The sequence below is a fragment of the Onychomys torridus genome, chromosome 13 (assembly GCF_903995425.1).
Source record: "Onychomys torridus chromosome 13, mOncTor1.1, whole genome shotgun sequence".
Lineage (NCBI taxonomy): Eukaryota > Metazoa > Chordata > Mammalia > Rodentia > Cricetidae > Onychomys > Onychomys torridus.
This window is the reverse complement of record NC_050455.1, coordinates 65,464,811-65,479,522: the sequence shown is the minus strand read 5'-3', so window position 1 is coordinate 65,479,522 and position 14,712 is coordinate 65,464,811. Positions and strand designations below refer to the sequence as shown.

The 14,712-nt window shown below is 36.6% G+C and overlaps 1 protein-coding gene across 9 annotated transcripts in view; it reads right to left on the bottom strand.

The window, feature by feature from the left end:
* Pias2 (protein inhibitor of activated STAT 2) overlaps window positions 1–14,712 on the bottom strand; it is an 82,684-nt gene that overhangs the window by 13,236 nt on the left and 54,736 nt on the right. For all 9 annotated transcript variants that reach the window (XM_036204330.1, XM_036204339.1, XM_036204338.1 and 6 more), the window contains 3 exons: window positions 11,772–11,932; window positions 10,877–11,010; window positions 7,223–7,394 (listed from right to left, as the gene is read on the bottom strand). In XM_036204330.1, the coding sequence (XP_036060223.1) occupies window positions 7,223–7,394; window positions 10,877–11,010; window positions 11,772–11,932 (467 nt within the window). The remainder of the gene's footprint in view (window positions 1–7,222; window positions 7,395–10,876; window positions 11,011–11,771; window positions 11,933–14,712) is intronic.

Here is a 14,712-nt window from a genome sequence, read left to right as displayed (position 1 = left end):
ATGTGCTGGTTAGTTGTCAACCTAACACAAGCTAACACATCTGAGATCAGGAAACCTCACCTGATAAAATGCCTCTAAAAAATGGTCTCTTATGTGTAAGGGCACTTTTTTTGAATGACAACTGATGTAGGAGGGCCCAGCACTGCAGGAGGTACAACCTTTGGGCAGAAGGTCCTAAGCTGTAAAAGATAGCAGGCTGAACAAGCTGTGAAAAGCAAGGCATTAAGCAGCATTCCTCCATGAATCCTGCTTCAGTTCCTATCTCCAGGTTACTGCCTTGAGCCTCTGCCCTGACTGTGATGATGGACTGTGATATGGAACTGTAAGCTTAAACAGGCCCTTACCTCTCCAAATTGATTCTGGTGTTCATCACAGTAAAAGGAACCATATCGAAGACAAGTGCTTTCTAGTGACTGTGCTCATTAGAAATAAAAGGGAATGGTAGAGGAAAAGAATGAAGAAACTGCCTATGACTTGGTGCCTATTCTTACTGCCTCATAGTATTGCTTTCTTAATCGTGTGTGTGTGTGTGTGTGTGTGTGTGTGTGTGTGTGTAATCTAAGTGGAGAAAACCTCAATTAAGAAAATGCCTCCTAAAAAGAAGGGATGGAGGGGGCGCTGGAGAGATGGTTCAGAGGTTAAGAACACTGACTGTTCTTCCAGAGGTCCTGAGTTCAATTCCCAGCACCCATATGGTGGCTCACAACCATCTGTAATGAGAGCTGGTGCCCTCTGCTGGCCTGCAGGGATATGTGCAGACAGAACACTGTATACATAATAAATAAATCTTAAAAAAAAAAAGAAGGGATGGAAAGGGAAGAGGAGGGGAGGGGAGGGGAGGAGAGGAGGAATGCTTTCACCATAAGATCAGACTGTAGGCAGGCCTATAGGTCATTTTTAAAATAAGTGATTGATGGAGAAGGCCTGGCCCATTCTGGGTGGTGCCATCCCTGGGCTGCTGGTCCTGGGTTCTGTAAGAAAGCAGGCTAAGCAGCCATGAGTGCAAGCCAGTAAACAGCACCCTTCCGTGGCCTCTGGATCAGCTCCTGCATTCAGGTTCCTGCCCTGTTTGAGTTTCTGTTCTGACTTACTTTGATGATGAACAATGATGTGGAAGTATAAGCCAAATAAACCTTTTTCTCCCCAAATTTTTAAATCTTAAAAATAGTAATAAATCAATAAATTCAGCGTAATAATATACTTAACCTACTACCTGTTCTCTGCCATGAAGAGAAGTGACAATACTTTCAGGGAGTTGGGAGTGTAGCTGAGTGAGTAACACATGCTCAACGTGTGTGAAGCCCTGGGTTAATCCCTAACTACCACTATCACCAAAGTTACAGCTTGCCAAAAAATAGATAATACCTGTCTCCCAAAAGTTCTTCCTTCTCTTCCTGGGACATTTCACTAGGGATTTTCATATCTTGATCCTGAATTGAACTTTATTGTGATTCACAGGAAAACCACCAAACTCCCTTTCCTTCCTTGAACTCTTGCCTAACAATCAGAGTCAAGCAAGAGTTTTATGTCCCTATAGTAACACCTAACGAATATATACCTATTCTGTTTCTCCCATGCCAAAAATATGGAGTCAAAATATACAGAAATACCAAAACCTAACTGGAACCCAAATTAGTAAATCATTAAAATCTCATTAAAGATGGATAATGCTAAAATATTCAGTGCTGATTCCTTGATCTTTGCAATCATGACTATAAATCCAACTTACTAGCTAGGCAGAATGGTAAAAGGCCTGCAGTGCCAACACTTGGGAGTTACAAGCAGGAAGATCAAAAGTAAAAAGTCATACCTGGCTAGTAACATAACAAGTGTGAAACAAGACCCTGTCTCAAATACCAGAATACATATGTTTTATGGATACAAATTTAGACATTCCACAGAGAAATGAATATGGCTTTGTCTTCTTTAAGTAATAGTGTAAAATTCTGATGCTAAAATTTAATAAAATTATTTTTCAAGTTTTAAAATGTTTAACTCATAGAATTCACAAATATTCACACAAGTATATATACACATTAAACAAATGTTTTAAATTTTCATAATTTTATATTATAATATAAAGTAAACTGCCAGGATGCTTCTATACAGTAAACAATAGTATTCTAGATTATGTTTTATACCAGAAAATTACATGGAAAACATACTTGGTTCAGATTTAGGGTCTAAAACTGAGCTGACAGTTTTCATTTATATACCTGAAGTTCACTATGGGCTACCACTATGCTCATACAAGCAGAAAAGAGATTGGGATTTGTCACCAGCACCTGCTGATTCCCAACTGAGAGAGACATATTTAATGCCATACTGTTTGCTCACTATTTTTAGAGCAGGTCATCAACAACAAAGCAGCCATGCAGGCTGGCTCTCAAGAACTGGGGCGGGGCATAATGTTTAAGGTTAGCTTAAGAGTTTTCTACATGCTGAAATGACACAAGTTTCTTCAGACAGGAGTAAAAAAAAACTGCAATAAAAGGCCTCTGGAACAGATTACCATCAAAATGGTGATAGGATTTCTCTCCAGGTAAAAAGTGTTTCACTTGCTTATTTCTTTGAAAACAATGTTTATAATTTATACTAAAACTAAAATACAACTCTTAAAAATTAGATGACTCAAATAAATAATTTTTAAAAATTAGATGGCTCATGTAATTCTTGTGGTCTAAGTTACACTAAGATTTTCTGGTTTCTCATTTTCTATTCATTTGTTTACTCTCCTTAAACTTAAAGGGCAGGTAAAAACCTAAAACTTCATTTAAGGCACTGGGCTATAAGATAAGAAATAACCAGAAGAGCAAGAAAGGAGCAAGATGTCAACCCCTGCATCAGCTGACACCCTAACCTTCTGACAGATGGCATCTATTCGGATTTTAAAAATGTTTTTTAAGAGATAATATTTTAAATGTACGAGAGTGCTGACTGAATGTAAGTGTACTACATGAATGCCTGGTGTCCACAGGGGTCAAAGAAGGCATCACAACACCTGGAAATGGAGTCACAGCTGTGAGCCAACATGCAGGTGCTGGAAACAGAACCCAGTTCCTCTGTAACAGAAAGTGCTCTAAACCACTAACCTATTTCTCTCCAGCCCCCAGAAAATGAGATTCTAACATAAAACAGCAACTACCAGTGATCAGGAAGTTTCCCCATGTATTGTTCTACTGGTCCCAACTCTTCAAAATATGCAGAGAATAAAAATCCAGCCAGTCAATAGTTCTTTTAACAATCAGAACAGTAGTGACAGTCTCTTTTTTTTTGGGGGGGGGGGCTTAATACTATCAGTCATAACACCCACTCATTCATCACATTCCAGGCCCCACACTACTCATTTTCCTGCTTCTTCCTCTGGGCTGTACTCATGGGCATTCCTCAGTGATCAGCACTGGCTAAAATACTAGGTACAGTTACATGCCCTAAATGGAACAAAACTGGTATGGTATGTATGTCAACACTGTTTCCTTTACTGAAGCAGTCTGTTAAGAACTAAGGTTAAGCAGTGAGCCCATCATCATTAAGTAAATTCGGATATTTATAAGACATTAAAATTTCTATCAGGAAACATTTATTGAATACTTTTTAAAACATCTCTTAAGATTAACTAGATAACTGTCCTTATGACAAAACCATTTTATCAATGTAGTTCCCAATACTAAAGAACTTGTAGAATAAACTCTACTTAGCTGTAGTGAAGGTTATTTGAATATATAATTACTAACTTTCTAAGATTGAGCTGAGAATTCTCATTTATATTTCTGTGTTCATTTGTGTGTGTGTTAATAATGTGCAAATGTGATTTGAGTATAAGGATTATGTCAACATTATGGAAGTAGCCAAGTAGCTAAAATTTAGAGACTTTGAAAATAAAAACTTTCAAGTGTCCTTGATATAATTACAAATTTCAACCTAAAGTGTTCTGTTTTTCTTTTCAATCTAGATAAAGAGTACACATAGCTCTGTGGTATGTGACCACAGGTATAAACTATCTCTATCCTTCTGGATATTGTGCTCATTTGGAACTACTGTTGCCTAATGTAGAGCCAATCCTTCAGTCTCCTGTCCTACTCAACTACTGGTGGTTAACAGACTGCAGGATGCATGTGGTAGACCTTTGGAGGAGGAACCCAGGCAGCATCCACAATTGCTTCAACTGATGAATCAGCATCACTATACAATTTTCAGCCACACATGAAATGAACCACAAGATCTGTCACGCAATTTTCTTCATATTCTAAAGTACAGTTTCTTAAACTATGGGTAACATCCCCAATGGGGCAATAGGCAAAGGTTTCTGAATAAACAACCAAAATTTAATTTGTAATTAAGGAATTATTCAAGGTGTTTTGAGCAATAATCACCCTGTTCCATCATGTGACTTCATTTAAGCCTCAGGTCTTAGCACAAACATGCATATTATGCACTGCACATGCCACCTAAAATGCCTTAGCTCATATTCATCACTATTAGGATCTGCCATGCTTTTACGGTACATATGTAGTTTTCTACTGTTACAGGAATATAATATTTAATTATGGAAAATAAACATAATTTTTCTATGCCACTATTCCTCAGTATGTAAGTCTTCAATTATAACATGTTTGGATCATACTGTGTGTGTTACACTGTCTGACTTCAAATATTTCTTTTAGAGTTACTCATTTCAAGTTCATTTTTAAAAAAAATCATTAAATGAATGTGGAATATAATTAGGAAAAAATTTCCAATAATTTCTGAATTCCTAAGTATGTAAAAATACTTACATAATTTTATACTATGCATTTATGTGAATGAGTATTCTTAGCACTGATGATTATAAAATTACAATAGTGATCAATTCTGAAATATGTTGAAGATGTTGTAAATATTTAGCCAAAATTTAGTGTGCGTGTATGTGTATTGCTCTCCTGCATGCATGTGGAGGCTAAAGGTGGATATCAAGATGTATTCTTCAAACACCTTTCTATCTTATTCTTTAAGACAGGATCTTTCATTGAACATGGAGCTCACTGATTCAGCAAGAATGGATGGGCAGCAAGCCTCTGGGATCTGCCTTCCTGTCCCCTAAATTCAGTACTGGGACACAGATGCACAGGTTCAGATTTTTATGCGGGTGCTGAACTAAATTCAGATCCCCACTCTAGTAAGGCAAGCAATTTACCCCTGGCCTCTCATTTAATTCTTTATGTAAAAATAAACACACCTATCTCATTAGTATATACTCTGTTTCCACTTTTAATAAATGGTAAAGTTGTATGGATACTAAAAAACTGTTTCTAAGTATGTTTATGATTTATTATCAGTAAATGTTTCATTTGTATACTTAGTTCACAATCCTAGGATCACATAAAAATTTCTTAGACAAAAACTGATCATGAACAGAAAAAGTTTGAAACACTGTTATAAAATAATTACATTAAAAATGATAAAGTAAAATCTAGAAATAATTAAACATCCATTGATTCTACACTTTGTTAAACACTTCAAAACTGTATTTTCATTTCATTTGATCTTCAAAAGTGTCAGAAAAATTATCCAGAAAAAGCAATAATTAGTACATCACTAAAAATTAAAGTAAATTATTTTTAAAAATAAAAAATTGCTGGGCGGTGATGGCATACGCTTTTAATCCCAGCACTCAGGAGGCAGAGGCAGGCAGATCTTTGTGAGTTTGAGGCCAGCCTGGTCTACAGAGTGAGATCCAGGAAAGGTGCAAAGCTACACAGAGAAACCCTGTCTCTAAAAACCAAAAAATAATAATAATAAAATAAAATAATTAAAAAATAAAAAAAATAAAAAATTGTTCTAATTAAATTAAGTAGAAGAAAACATAAGCCTGTACTCATATTGTGATATACAAACCACGTCTTAAATATGTCTTTATTTTAGGATTTTTGGGGGCAGAAGCCTAAAATGGTCTTAGACTCATGGTGATCTACCTACCTCTGCCTCTGAAATGCTGCTATCACAGGCATTAGCCAGTACACCTGCTTAGAATAAGTGCTTTAATAGTGAAGAAAGCAAGAATTTAGTCTAAAAACTAACTGAAAAGTTATTTCAAAGTGCCAAGAAGAATTATGAAAAGGAATTTGAAGTATACTCAGTATATAGTTGAACTGTATACAGTGTCCAGAACAGACAAATTCAGGAAATTTTTTGTTTGTTTGTTTTTGAGACAGGGTTTTTCTGTGCAGCCCTTGATGTCCTAGAACTCACTCTTTAGAACAGACTGGCTTCGAACTCAAGAGATTCGCCTGCCTTTGCCCCCTAAGTGCTGGGACTGAAGTAGAAAATCGACATTGACTACATCTAAGGGATGCATGATAACAAACTAAAGTGAGTATGTGGGCTTTTTTCACAATGGAAATATGCTAAAACTGTCTTGGAGAGTTGAATGTACAACTTTATAGTCTATACCTAAAATAGGCAAACTTTTGTTATTAAAAAGATGCACAAGAAAATACTAAATAGGTTGAGGGCAGAGATGAGACTAGCACACTTAAGTTTTAAGAACGTGATCATGGACTGTCACAACAATTTATGGCTGTCAAGATCTCTCTGTAAAAAGGATCTGTTGCTGGACTCTAACCTATCTTAAAGATACCGACAGCTTCCCCATATTTGTCATAGAAAGTACATAATAAGATGCACCCATCTACTAGTCCATATTTTGCTTTGTAAAATGGAAAAGGAAGATAATGAATTTTCATTAAAGAACTATAACATTACTGACATAGTAGCCAGGTTCTTTTATACTCTCATGAAAACCCAACAGTAATCCTATGAAGCACACATTATTTTACCTCGTTTTAACAGAACAGAAAGTGGGTCAAAGTCAATCACGGATTATAACCAAAATCACCTCACAAGCAAGTAAGTGGCAGAAATGGATCTGTCCTTACAAGCCTCCTGCATCTTTATTCCATTATATCAACACCCTTACACTGGACTGAGATGCAAGTATTATGAGCAAGTTCAAGAATATAACACAAGGTATAAACACTTAAACTCCCACTTCCCAGAGATGTTGAATATTTCCATTAAAATTTGATTTCCTGTAAATAATGTGCTTACTTGAAAAACTTTCAACTGTACGAAAAGCAGATGAAAACTGCCTTCTATTGGAACTCCTTATAAACATATTTCAAACCATCCCAAGAAAAACTAGTTTTAAGTGCAATGAACAATAGTGAACTATAAATTGACAAACCCTTTGGTTGGACTGCTTTGTGTTTCTGACATAAAGATGCATTTCCTTTTGGCAGGAGGGTCTTCCTCTTCATCAGAAGAGCTCTCTATTGTTAGATCAATAACATCTATCTTCTTCTTGCTTGCATCACTGGCTACAGTCACTGAACAAGGTTTACTGAAGACACTTGAACCTGGATGTAGATAAACAGGAAGAAAGAAAGAAATCAAAGATAGAACAATGTAGATGTATAGTCTTAAATGTCTGTATATATACATATACATATATATACATATATGTGTATATATACGTATACATACATATATATATATATATGTATGTATGTGTGTGTGTTTGTGTGTGTGTGTGTGTGTATATATCTTAGGAACGCATTTTTCTCTAAAAGGGACAGAGTCCAGTTGCCTAACTTGTCTGTAAAACATTTATGTGAAAATAGTCAGGGCCATTTCTGACAGAGGTCAGAAGCCTCCTTTACAGCATACTTACTCTCTCCAGGACTATTAGTGGGTTAGTATGGGGCCTAGTGTTGCTTGCATTGTCTTTCTAGGTTAGTAATCATTGTACAGACAGATCTTGAGGGTTAGAAAACTGGTATTACACCATGGGACAGGAGTGTAAAGTGTACACAGCCAACTGTGTGCTGTTAGACATATGTGGCACCATTAAGTCAAAGACATCTGGCCTGGAGTATGCAGTTTCAGAAACTGCATATTTCAACATTTGTCATCACCGAGTCATCTGTATCAATCTTGTTCATATTTAAAAAAGAAAAAAGTCACAAACTGGTTACCTGAGTTACGCTGACATAAATCATCTAATCAGAACCTGTTCTATTTATAGAGGCAATCACATTTATCATGTTATGGAACATTACTACTATAATCTGTCAAAAACAAATGATAGTTCATTGTGAAAAAGCATCAGATACTAATCAATAAAGCTGTGTCTGCCTACACCTTTTACATTATGAGGGCAATCCTCGCAATTCAACCAGTGAGAGGTCTGTGAAGATCACAAGACAATAATTAACACTACCCATAGTCTTCATTTTCTCTTCTTACTCAGAATATCTTGCTGGTAGTCATGTCACAGGAAAAACAGATGGTAACTGAAGTTTTAGGTGTCAGTTCACAAGAAGAAAAACTCTGGCTCCAGGCTCCAGGATGTCTTTTGCTTCTTTTTTCCCTTTACATGTTGCTGCTACAATCTTTTCTCCGGTATCTGACATATATGGATGTGGGGAGTCCCCCACTGCCTGTATCGCAGTGTGTTTATCTCATGAAAAGATCTTTATCTACTAGGCATTTGTATCTGTGGACTGTCTGGAAGATGATTCCTCCTGAAGCTGTACTATCTAATTGATACAGAGTTTGATGAAGAAAAATTAATACTAGGGTATGTTTCATACCTAAGGCCCATGAGTTCCACGAGGTCTACGAGTTCCACTTAGGAACTGCTTTAAATCACAGCTCAGATTTATGATATAGGAATACATTTGAGTCCAGGGGCCAGGCTGGCTCAAATTACTTTAATGTTAAGGCTGAGAAATGCAGTCACAGGTTTCATGTGTACCATTAGCCGATACAAAGCTTCAAACTTGCTTTAGATTAGACCAGATGTCTTGTTAATGGTTTTTAAGATAAACAATCCCAGAAAAGCAATCTAGGTCATAAATACAGAACAGCCCAATTATTGCTAGCTGGCAAATGATTAATTCCTTGCATCCATTCCTGACCTCAATTTGTGAAAATAAATTCTGACTAGTTGGGGCTACAGAAAATAATTTGACTCTGTGGCTCCAAAATAAAGGCTACAAGTTTTCTTTGATAATCAAGAGTTACACACAGGGCAGAAAGTCCATTTTAAGATTGGAGCATCATTGGTATAATGGAAAATGCAGGCTGAGCTGATGCTGAAAGATTTACAATAACTTAGGAAATGTTCACCTGAGCCTGAACTAGAGAATCTATGACATTCCGGATGTCTCCACGTCCTGAAACTTCAGCTTGCACTCTGCTGGCCTCTGAGACAGAAGGGGGTACCTGAATTTATAACTCCTGATTGCAGCGTGTTAGTTCGAAATGTTTACATAGTTGTGAGTCAGTTTAAACTGCCTTTTCCCTACCTGGGAGATTGCAGGGCCTAAGGTTGAAGTAGTATATACACTCAGATAGGTTGTAAGTATACAATTTTCTCGTTTTCTTAGGCTCTCCCGCAGTTTAATTTATGATACCTTTAAAATTCCTTATAAGATTATCTCTCAATATAGATGATAAAGTAACTGATTCTTTCTTTCTAACTACAATTTACAGCCTATCGATAAAAGGGTTGACTGAGAAAATATGTTTCTTGCTTGCTCATGACACACTACTTAGATATATTGCATGAGAGTTGTCAGGATGACTCTGTTTTTAATCATGTCTTTACCTATGGAATGTGACCTCTTTATGACTCCTGTATTGTCTGAAAGATTTGCAGTGAGGAAGAGAGAACAAGAGAGAATAAAAAAGGAACCAGCAAGAGTGTGAGTGTTTTATTCCCCTAAAAACCCTCATATAGAAAAGTCTCAATTGCGACAACGCTGTGGATTTCTTTTGAAGTCTGTGTGCTGCCTTGGGGCATGCACCCCAAGGAGGTGATAAAATCTGTTATTGTTTTTTAGAATTTTAACAGAGCCAGAAAACAGTTAAATCAATTAATTCAGAGGTTGAATGTGCACATAGATTTCAACTCCTCAAACTCCATTATTATGCCCTTTCACTGCAGATTAGTGTACACATGCTGGGTAACTAATACTGTAAAAGAATTTGTTCAACAATAACTAATTCATGATCACTGTCTTCACACTAATAAATGATATATATATAACCTCTCTGACCACATTGGGTTCTGTACAGATATACAAAACACTTTCTAACCTTTCTCTTTATTTCTCAAGTGTGTATATATAATATATATACATGCATATATATGTCTGCACATATATGAGCATGCATGGACAGAGGTTAATAAAAAGCATATTACTCAACTGCTTGCCATTTTATTAACTCAGGCAGAGTCTCACTGAACCAATTTGGTTACTTAGTCTAGTTCAGCGGTTCCCAACCTTACTAATGCTTTAAAACAGTTCATCATGTGGTGTTCCCCCCGCAAGCATAAAATTATTTTCATTGCTAGTTACTAACTGTAATTTTGCTATTGTCATGAATCGTAATGTAAGTATCAGTGTATTTTGATGATCTTAGGCAAACCTTGTGAAAGGGTTGTTCAAACCCAAAAGGATTCTTGACCCAGAGGTTGAGAATAGATTGCCTTAGGGATTCTTGTCATGGCCTACAGAGCACTGAAATTACAAAAGGTTCACACATGGTCACCCAGTCTTTATGGGTGTTCTGAAATACAGTCTTCATGCTACCCATCCACAAAGCTTCCTAACTTTAGTTAACTTTTACTTGTTTTGCACATAAAACATTATTTAAAAGCTGGTAAGATAATAGAGAAATTAGTACATTCTTTAAAAAAAGAAAATGAATGAGAAAGATGTCCCAAAGATACAGTTAGCAAATTAAATACTAAAACTAGTCCTAGTGGTTAGAGTTGATATTTTACAATTTGCACTTTAAGGGTACTCCTGTCATTTAATTTAGCACATACTTTCTATTTTTGTACAGGGCTGGCTGGTTACTTTCATAGCTTCTTTCTTGGGCCTCATTGGACACCAAGAACCATCTTCTTGGAACTTGATCTCATCTACATCAGAACAGTCATTGAGAATTTCCATGAAAAGCCTACAAATCAATTAGAAGTACATACATGTCATTAAAGTCAAAGATGAAATACAATAGTGTACACTAAAGTCAAAGTAATAGTGTAAGACTTGGGACTTGAATTATTTTATATTTTATGACAATTATAATTCCTCTTTATGGGAGGGAGGTAAAGACAGGGATGGATGGATGGATGGATGGATGGATGGATGGATGGATGGATGGATGGTTGGTTGGTTGGGAGGTAGGACGGGCAGGCAGGATATACACATAACTAAAAACAAAATAAATCTTTAATAAAAAGACCTAACTTATTAAAAATCAGTTCATGCCGGGCGGTGGTGGCGCACACCTGTAATCCCAGCACTCGGGAGGCAGAGGCAGGTGGATCTCTGTGAGTTTGAGGCCAGCCTGGACTACCAAGTGAGTTCCAGGAAAGGCGCAAAGCTACACAGGGAAACCCTGTCTCCAAAAACCAAAACCAAAAACAAAAACAAAAAAACAGTTCATATAACTTGCCCAATTCTAATATAAGCAATACAACTCCAGAGACAAAATAACCCACACAGCTTTAACCTTAGCAGCTATGTGATGTGACAGCATTGACCGTTTATCCTATTATGAATTATTGCTTTGCTTTTGAGACATGGTTTCACTATACAGCCCTGACTAACATTAAATGCTGCGATCTGCCTCCTGAGTGCTGGGCTTAAAAACATCAGTAAGTTATATGTTACTTTTTCTTTTTCTTTTTCTAGCTGCCTGCCCATAGATACACTCACCCATCTAATATCAGACTTTCATAGGCAGCCTTTTTGTCACAAACAGGACAAATCCAGGTGGGTTTCTTCTCATTCATTTGAAGATAAAGGGCAGCATCAAAACACTGCAGATGTGTACAGGTCACTGCACGGCATGGGATTGTCAGCCTCATTTTTCCTAACTACAAAATAGAGAACACAACATGATAAATAGAACAAGAAAGTCTTCACGAGAAAAGAGGTATTCAGCCAGGCGGTGGTGGCACACGGCTGTAATCCCGGCACACACCTGTAATCCCAGCACCCGGGAGGCAGAGCCAGGTGGATCTCTGTGAGTTAGAGGCCAGCCTGGTCTACAGAGCTAGTCCAGAACAGGCTCCAAAGCTACAGAGAAACCCTGTCTTGAAAAACCAAAAAAGAAAAGAAAGAAAAAAGAAAAGAGGTATTCATTAAGGTCTTAAGAAGTCAAACAAGATAATCAAAAAGACCCAACCTAAATTTACTTTCATAAAATTTTTTTCTCTTTTTATTTATGTATGGTCTCAAGATTTTCAAAAGATCATTTTACTTTAGTAATATGTAAGTCCAAAGGCAGAGAAAGGCACATACATACACACACCACACACACAAAAGGCCCAAGCTTGTGTCTTACCCAGCCCCTAATCTCTCTATTAAGGAAATCACTTAGACATCTCTTGCATGCTCTTTCATGTAAGTTCTAAGCAGAAATTAAGTACATATATAAAAAAATTATTTTATCACAAATGGTGGTGCATTTCACAAAATTTTGTACCTTACTGTTACCCAATTTGTTAGCTACTACACACAAATCTGTAAATAAAAAAGCAACCAGCTAAAGAGCTAGATCAATGATTCAAAGCACATGTTACAGAGAACCTGAGTTCACTTCCCAGCACCCTCACCAAGTGGCTCACAACTACCTAAAACTCCAACTCCACACACACACTTCTGAACTTCATGGGCTCCTGCCTTCATGTGAACCAACACACACACACACACACACACACACACACACACACACACACACACACCACATACACTTTAGAAAGTAAATCTTTTTTTAAGCTACTATGATACAAAGACATCATATCATGGATTGTTTAATTAGTACACTAGTGGTAGGCATTTCTATTTTCCCACCTTGTATCACTATGTTATAAATGAGCACCCCAAAATGAAATTATTTGGGTAAAAGGGAAATCTTCGTGACTTTTGAACACTGATAAACTACATTAATCAGAGAAATCTAATGATCTGTAAATTCATGTACATTAATGTACTTGATTCCACTCGACTATTATCACTAATGATAATGAAAATTTGATTTACACCAATCTGGTTGGCGAGAAATATTCCAAGGCAGTTGTGAACTACATTCTCTTATTTTCAATGTGGAAAACAGAAGCTCAGTAGTAGCTCTTCTTCTACTTCAAAGAGCTATTTGTATTTCTAAGAAATCGCTATGCGTACCCTTTACTCATTTTTCACATGGTCAGTAAACTTATTTAGAAGAGCTCTTTACATAAAAAAAAAAAAACCAAGCCTTGTAACATAAACTAAAAATATAAAAACTTTATACCATAATCAAAGGTATCAATTTCTAATTTGTTTTTATATAGCTGTATTTATATTGTTCTACTCAATTCTTATAGAAGTCCACTGACACCCACACAAACATTAAACCAAGTCAAATTTCCTTTTATAACCATTAAAACCTCCCACAACTGTCATTTACAGAAAATATCTCCATTTATAAGCAGTGCTTTTGACATTAAACATTAAACATTTCTTTCTTCCACTAGGTCCTATGCTCACACAGACACTATGTCTATTCCTGTGACTCCCCCAGTGCTAGCTCAATACCAGCTTATAAAGTGTTCTCAGTATTTGCTGACTAGGTAATAGAATTTATAAAGACTAGGAAAGAGACAAAGATGAAACAAGGGAAGGAAAAGAGATTCTTGAAAGTCAGTGACCTAAGCCAGCAGTACTGGTGGACACCTTTAATCCCATCACTCTGAGGCAGAGGCAGGTGGATCTCTGAGTTAAAGGCCAGTTTGGTCTACAGAGTGAGTTGCAGGACTGCCAGGGCTACATAGAGAACCCCTAGCTCAAAAGAAACAAAGCTAGAGACCTGACCACATATGCACAATTAACCCAGAGTTAACAGAAAATGCAACCTGTCTTCTTAAAGCATTCATTTCCCTGTTCTTTGTTCTTTGAAAACAGATTATGCCTTCACTTTCCAGACAATAAAGCTAAGAGCAACCCACAGTCCCGGAGCCACAAACTTCATTTCTATTTTGAGATAAAACTGTAAAAGCTACAAGAAACTAAAGATGACTAGACTGCTGAGAAATGGTTGGTAGAATTATATTCACATCTAAATGTTCTTCACTGCAGTGATGTGCCTCTAGCTTTTACAACATTAAACAGCAGAATATTGACCTACAAATTTGATCTCTACCTTTTCTGATTTTGCTAAGTTTATGTCCTACTCAGAATGGAAGTTGACTAAATATTTGGCACTTGATATGATTCTTTTAACCTTTCTATTATAAGATGAACAGCTTTAAGAACTTTTCTAAAAGCAAACTATCACTGCAATATTAGAAGGCATCCCTGAATTTATATGTTTTTAAATAGTACTGGCATAGTCACTGACTGGCATAATCATTGAATTTAAGAATTTTGTATCAACATAAAGGAGTTTGTTTCTTACACTATTAGTGTGTGGAAATAAGTCATTAAAGTAAGCTGAGTAAGTTACATTAACTCACTCAACAAAATGTTACCAGAAATTAAAATAACACAGTAAATCAGGCTGGAGAGATGGCTCAGAGGTTAAGAGCACTGACTGCTCTTCCAGAGGTCCTGAGTTCAATTCCTAGCAACCACATGGTGGCTCACAACCATCTGTAATAAGATCTGGTACCCTCTT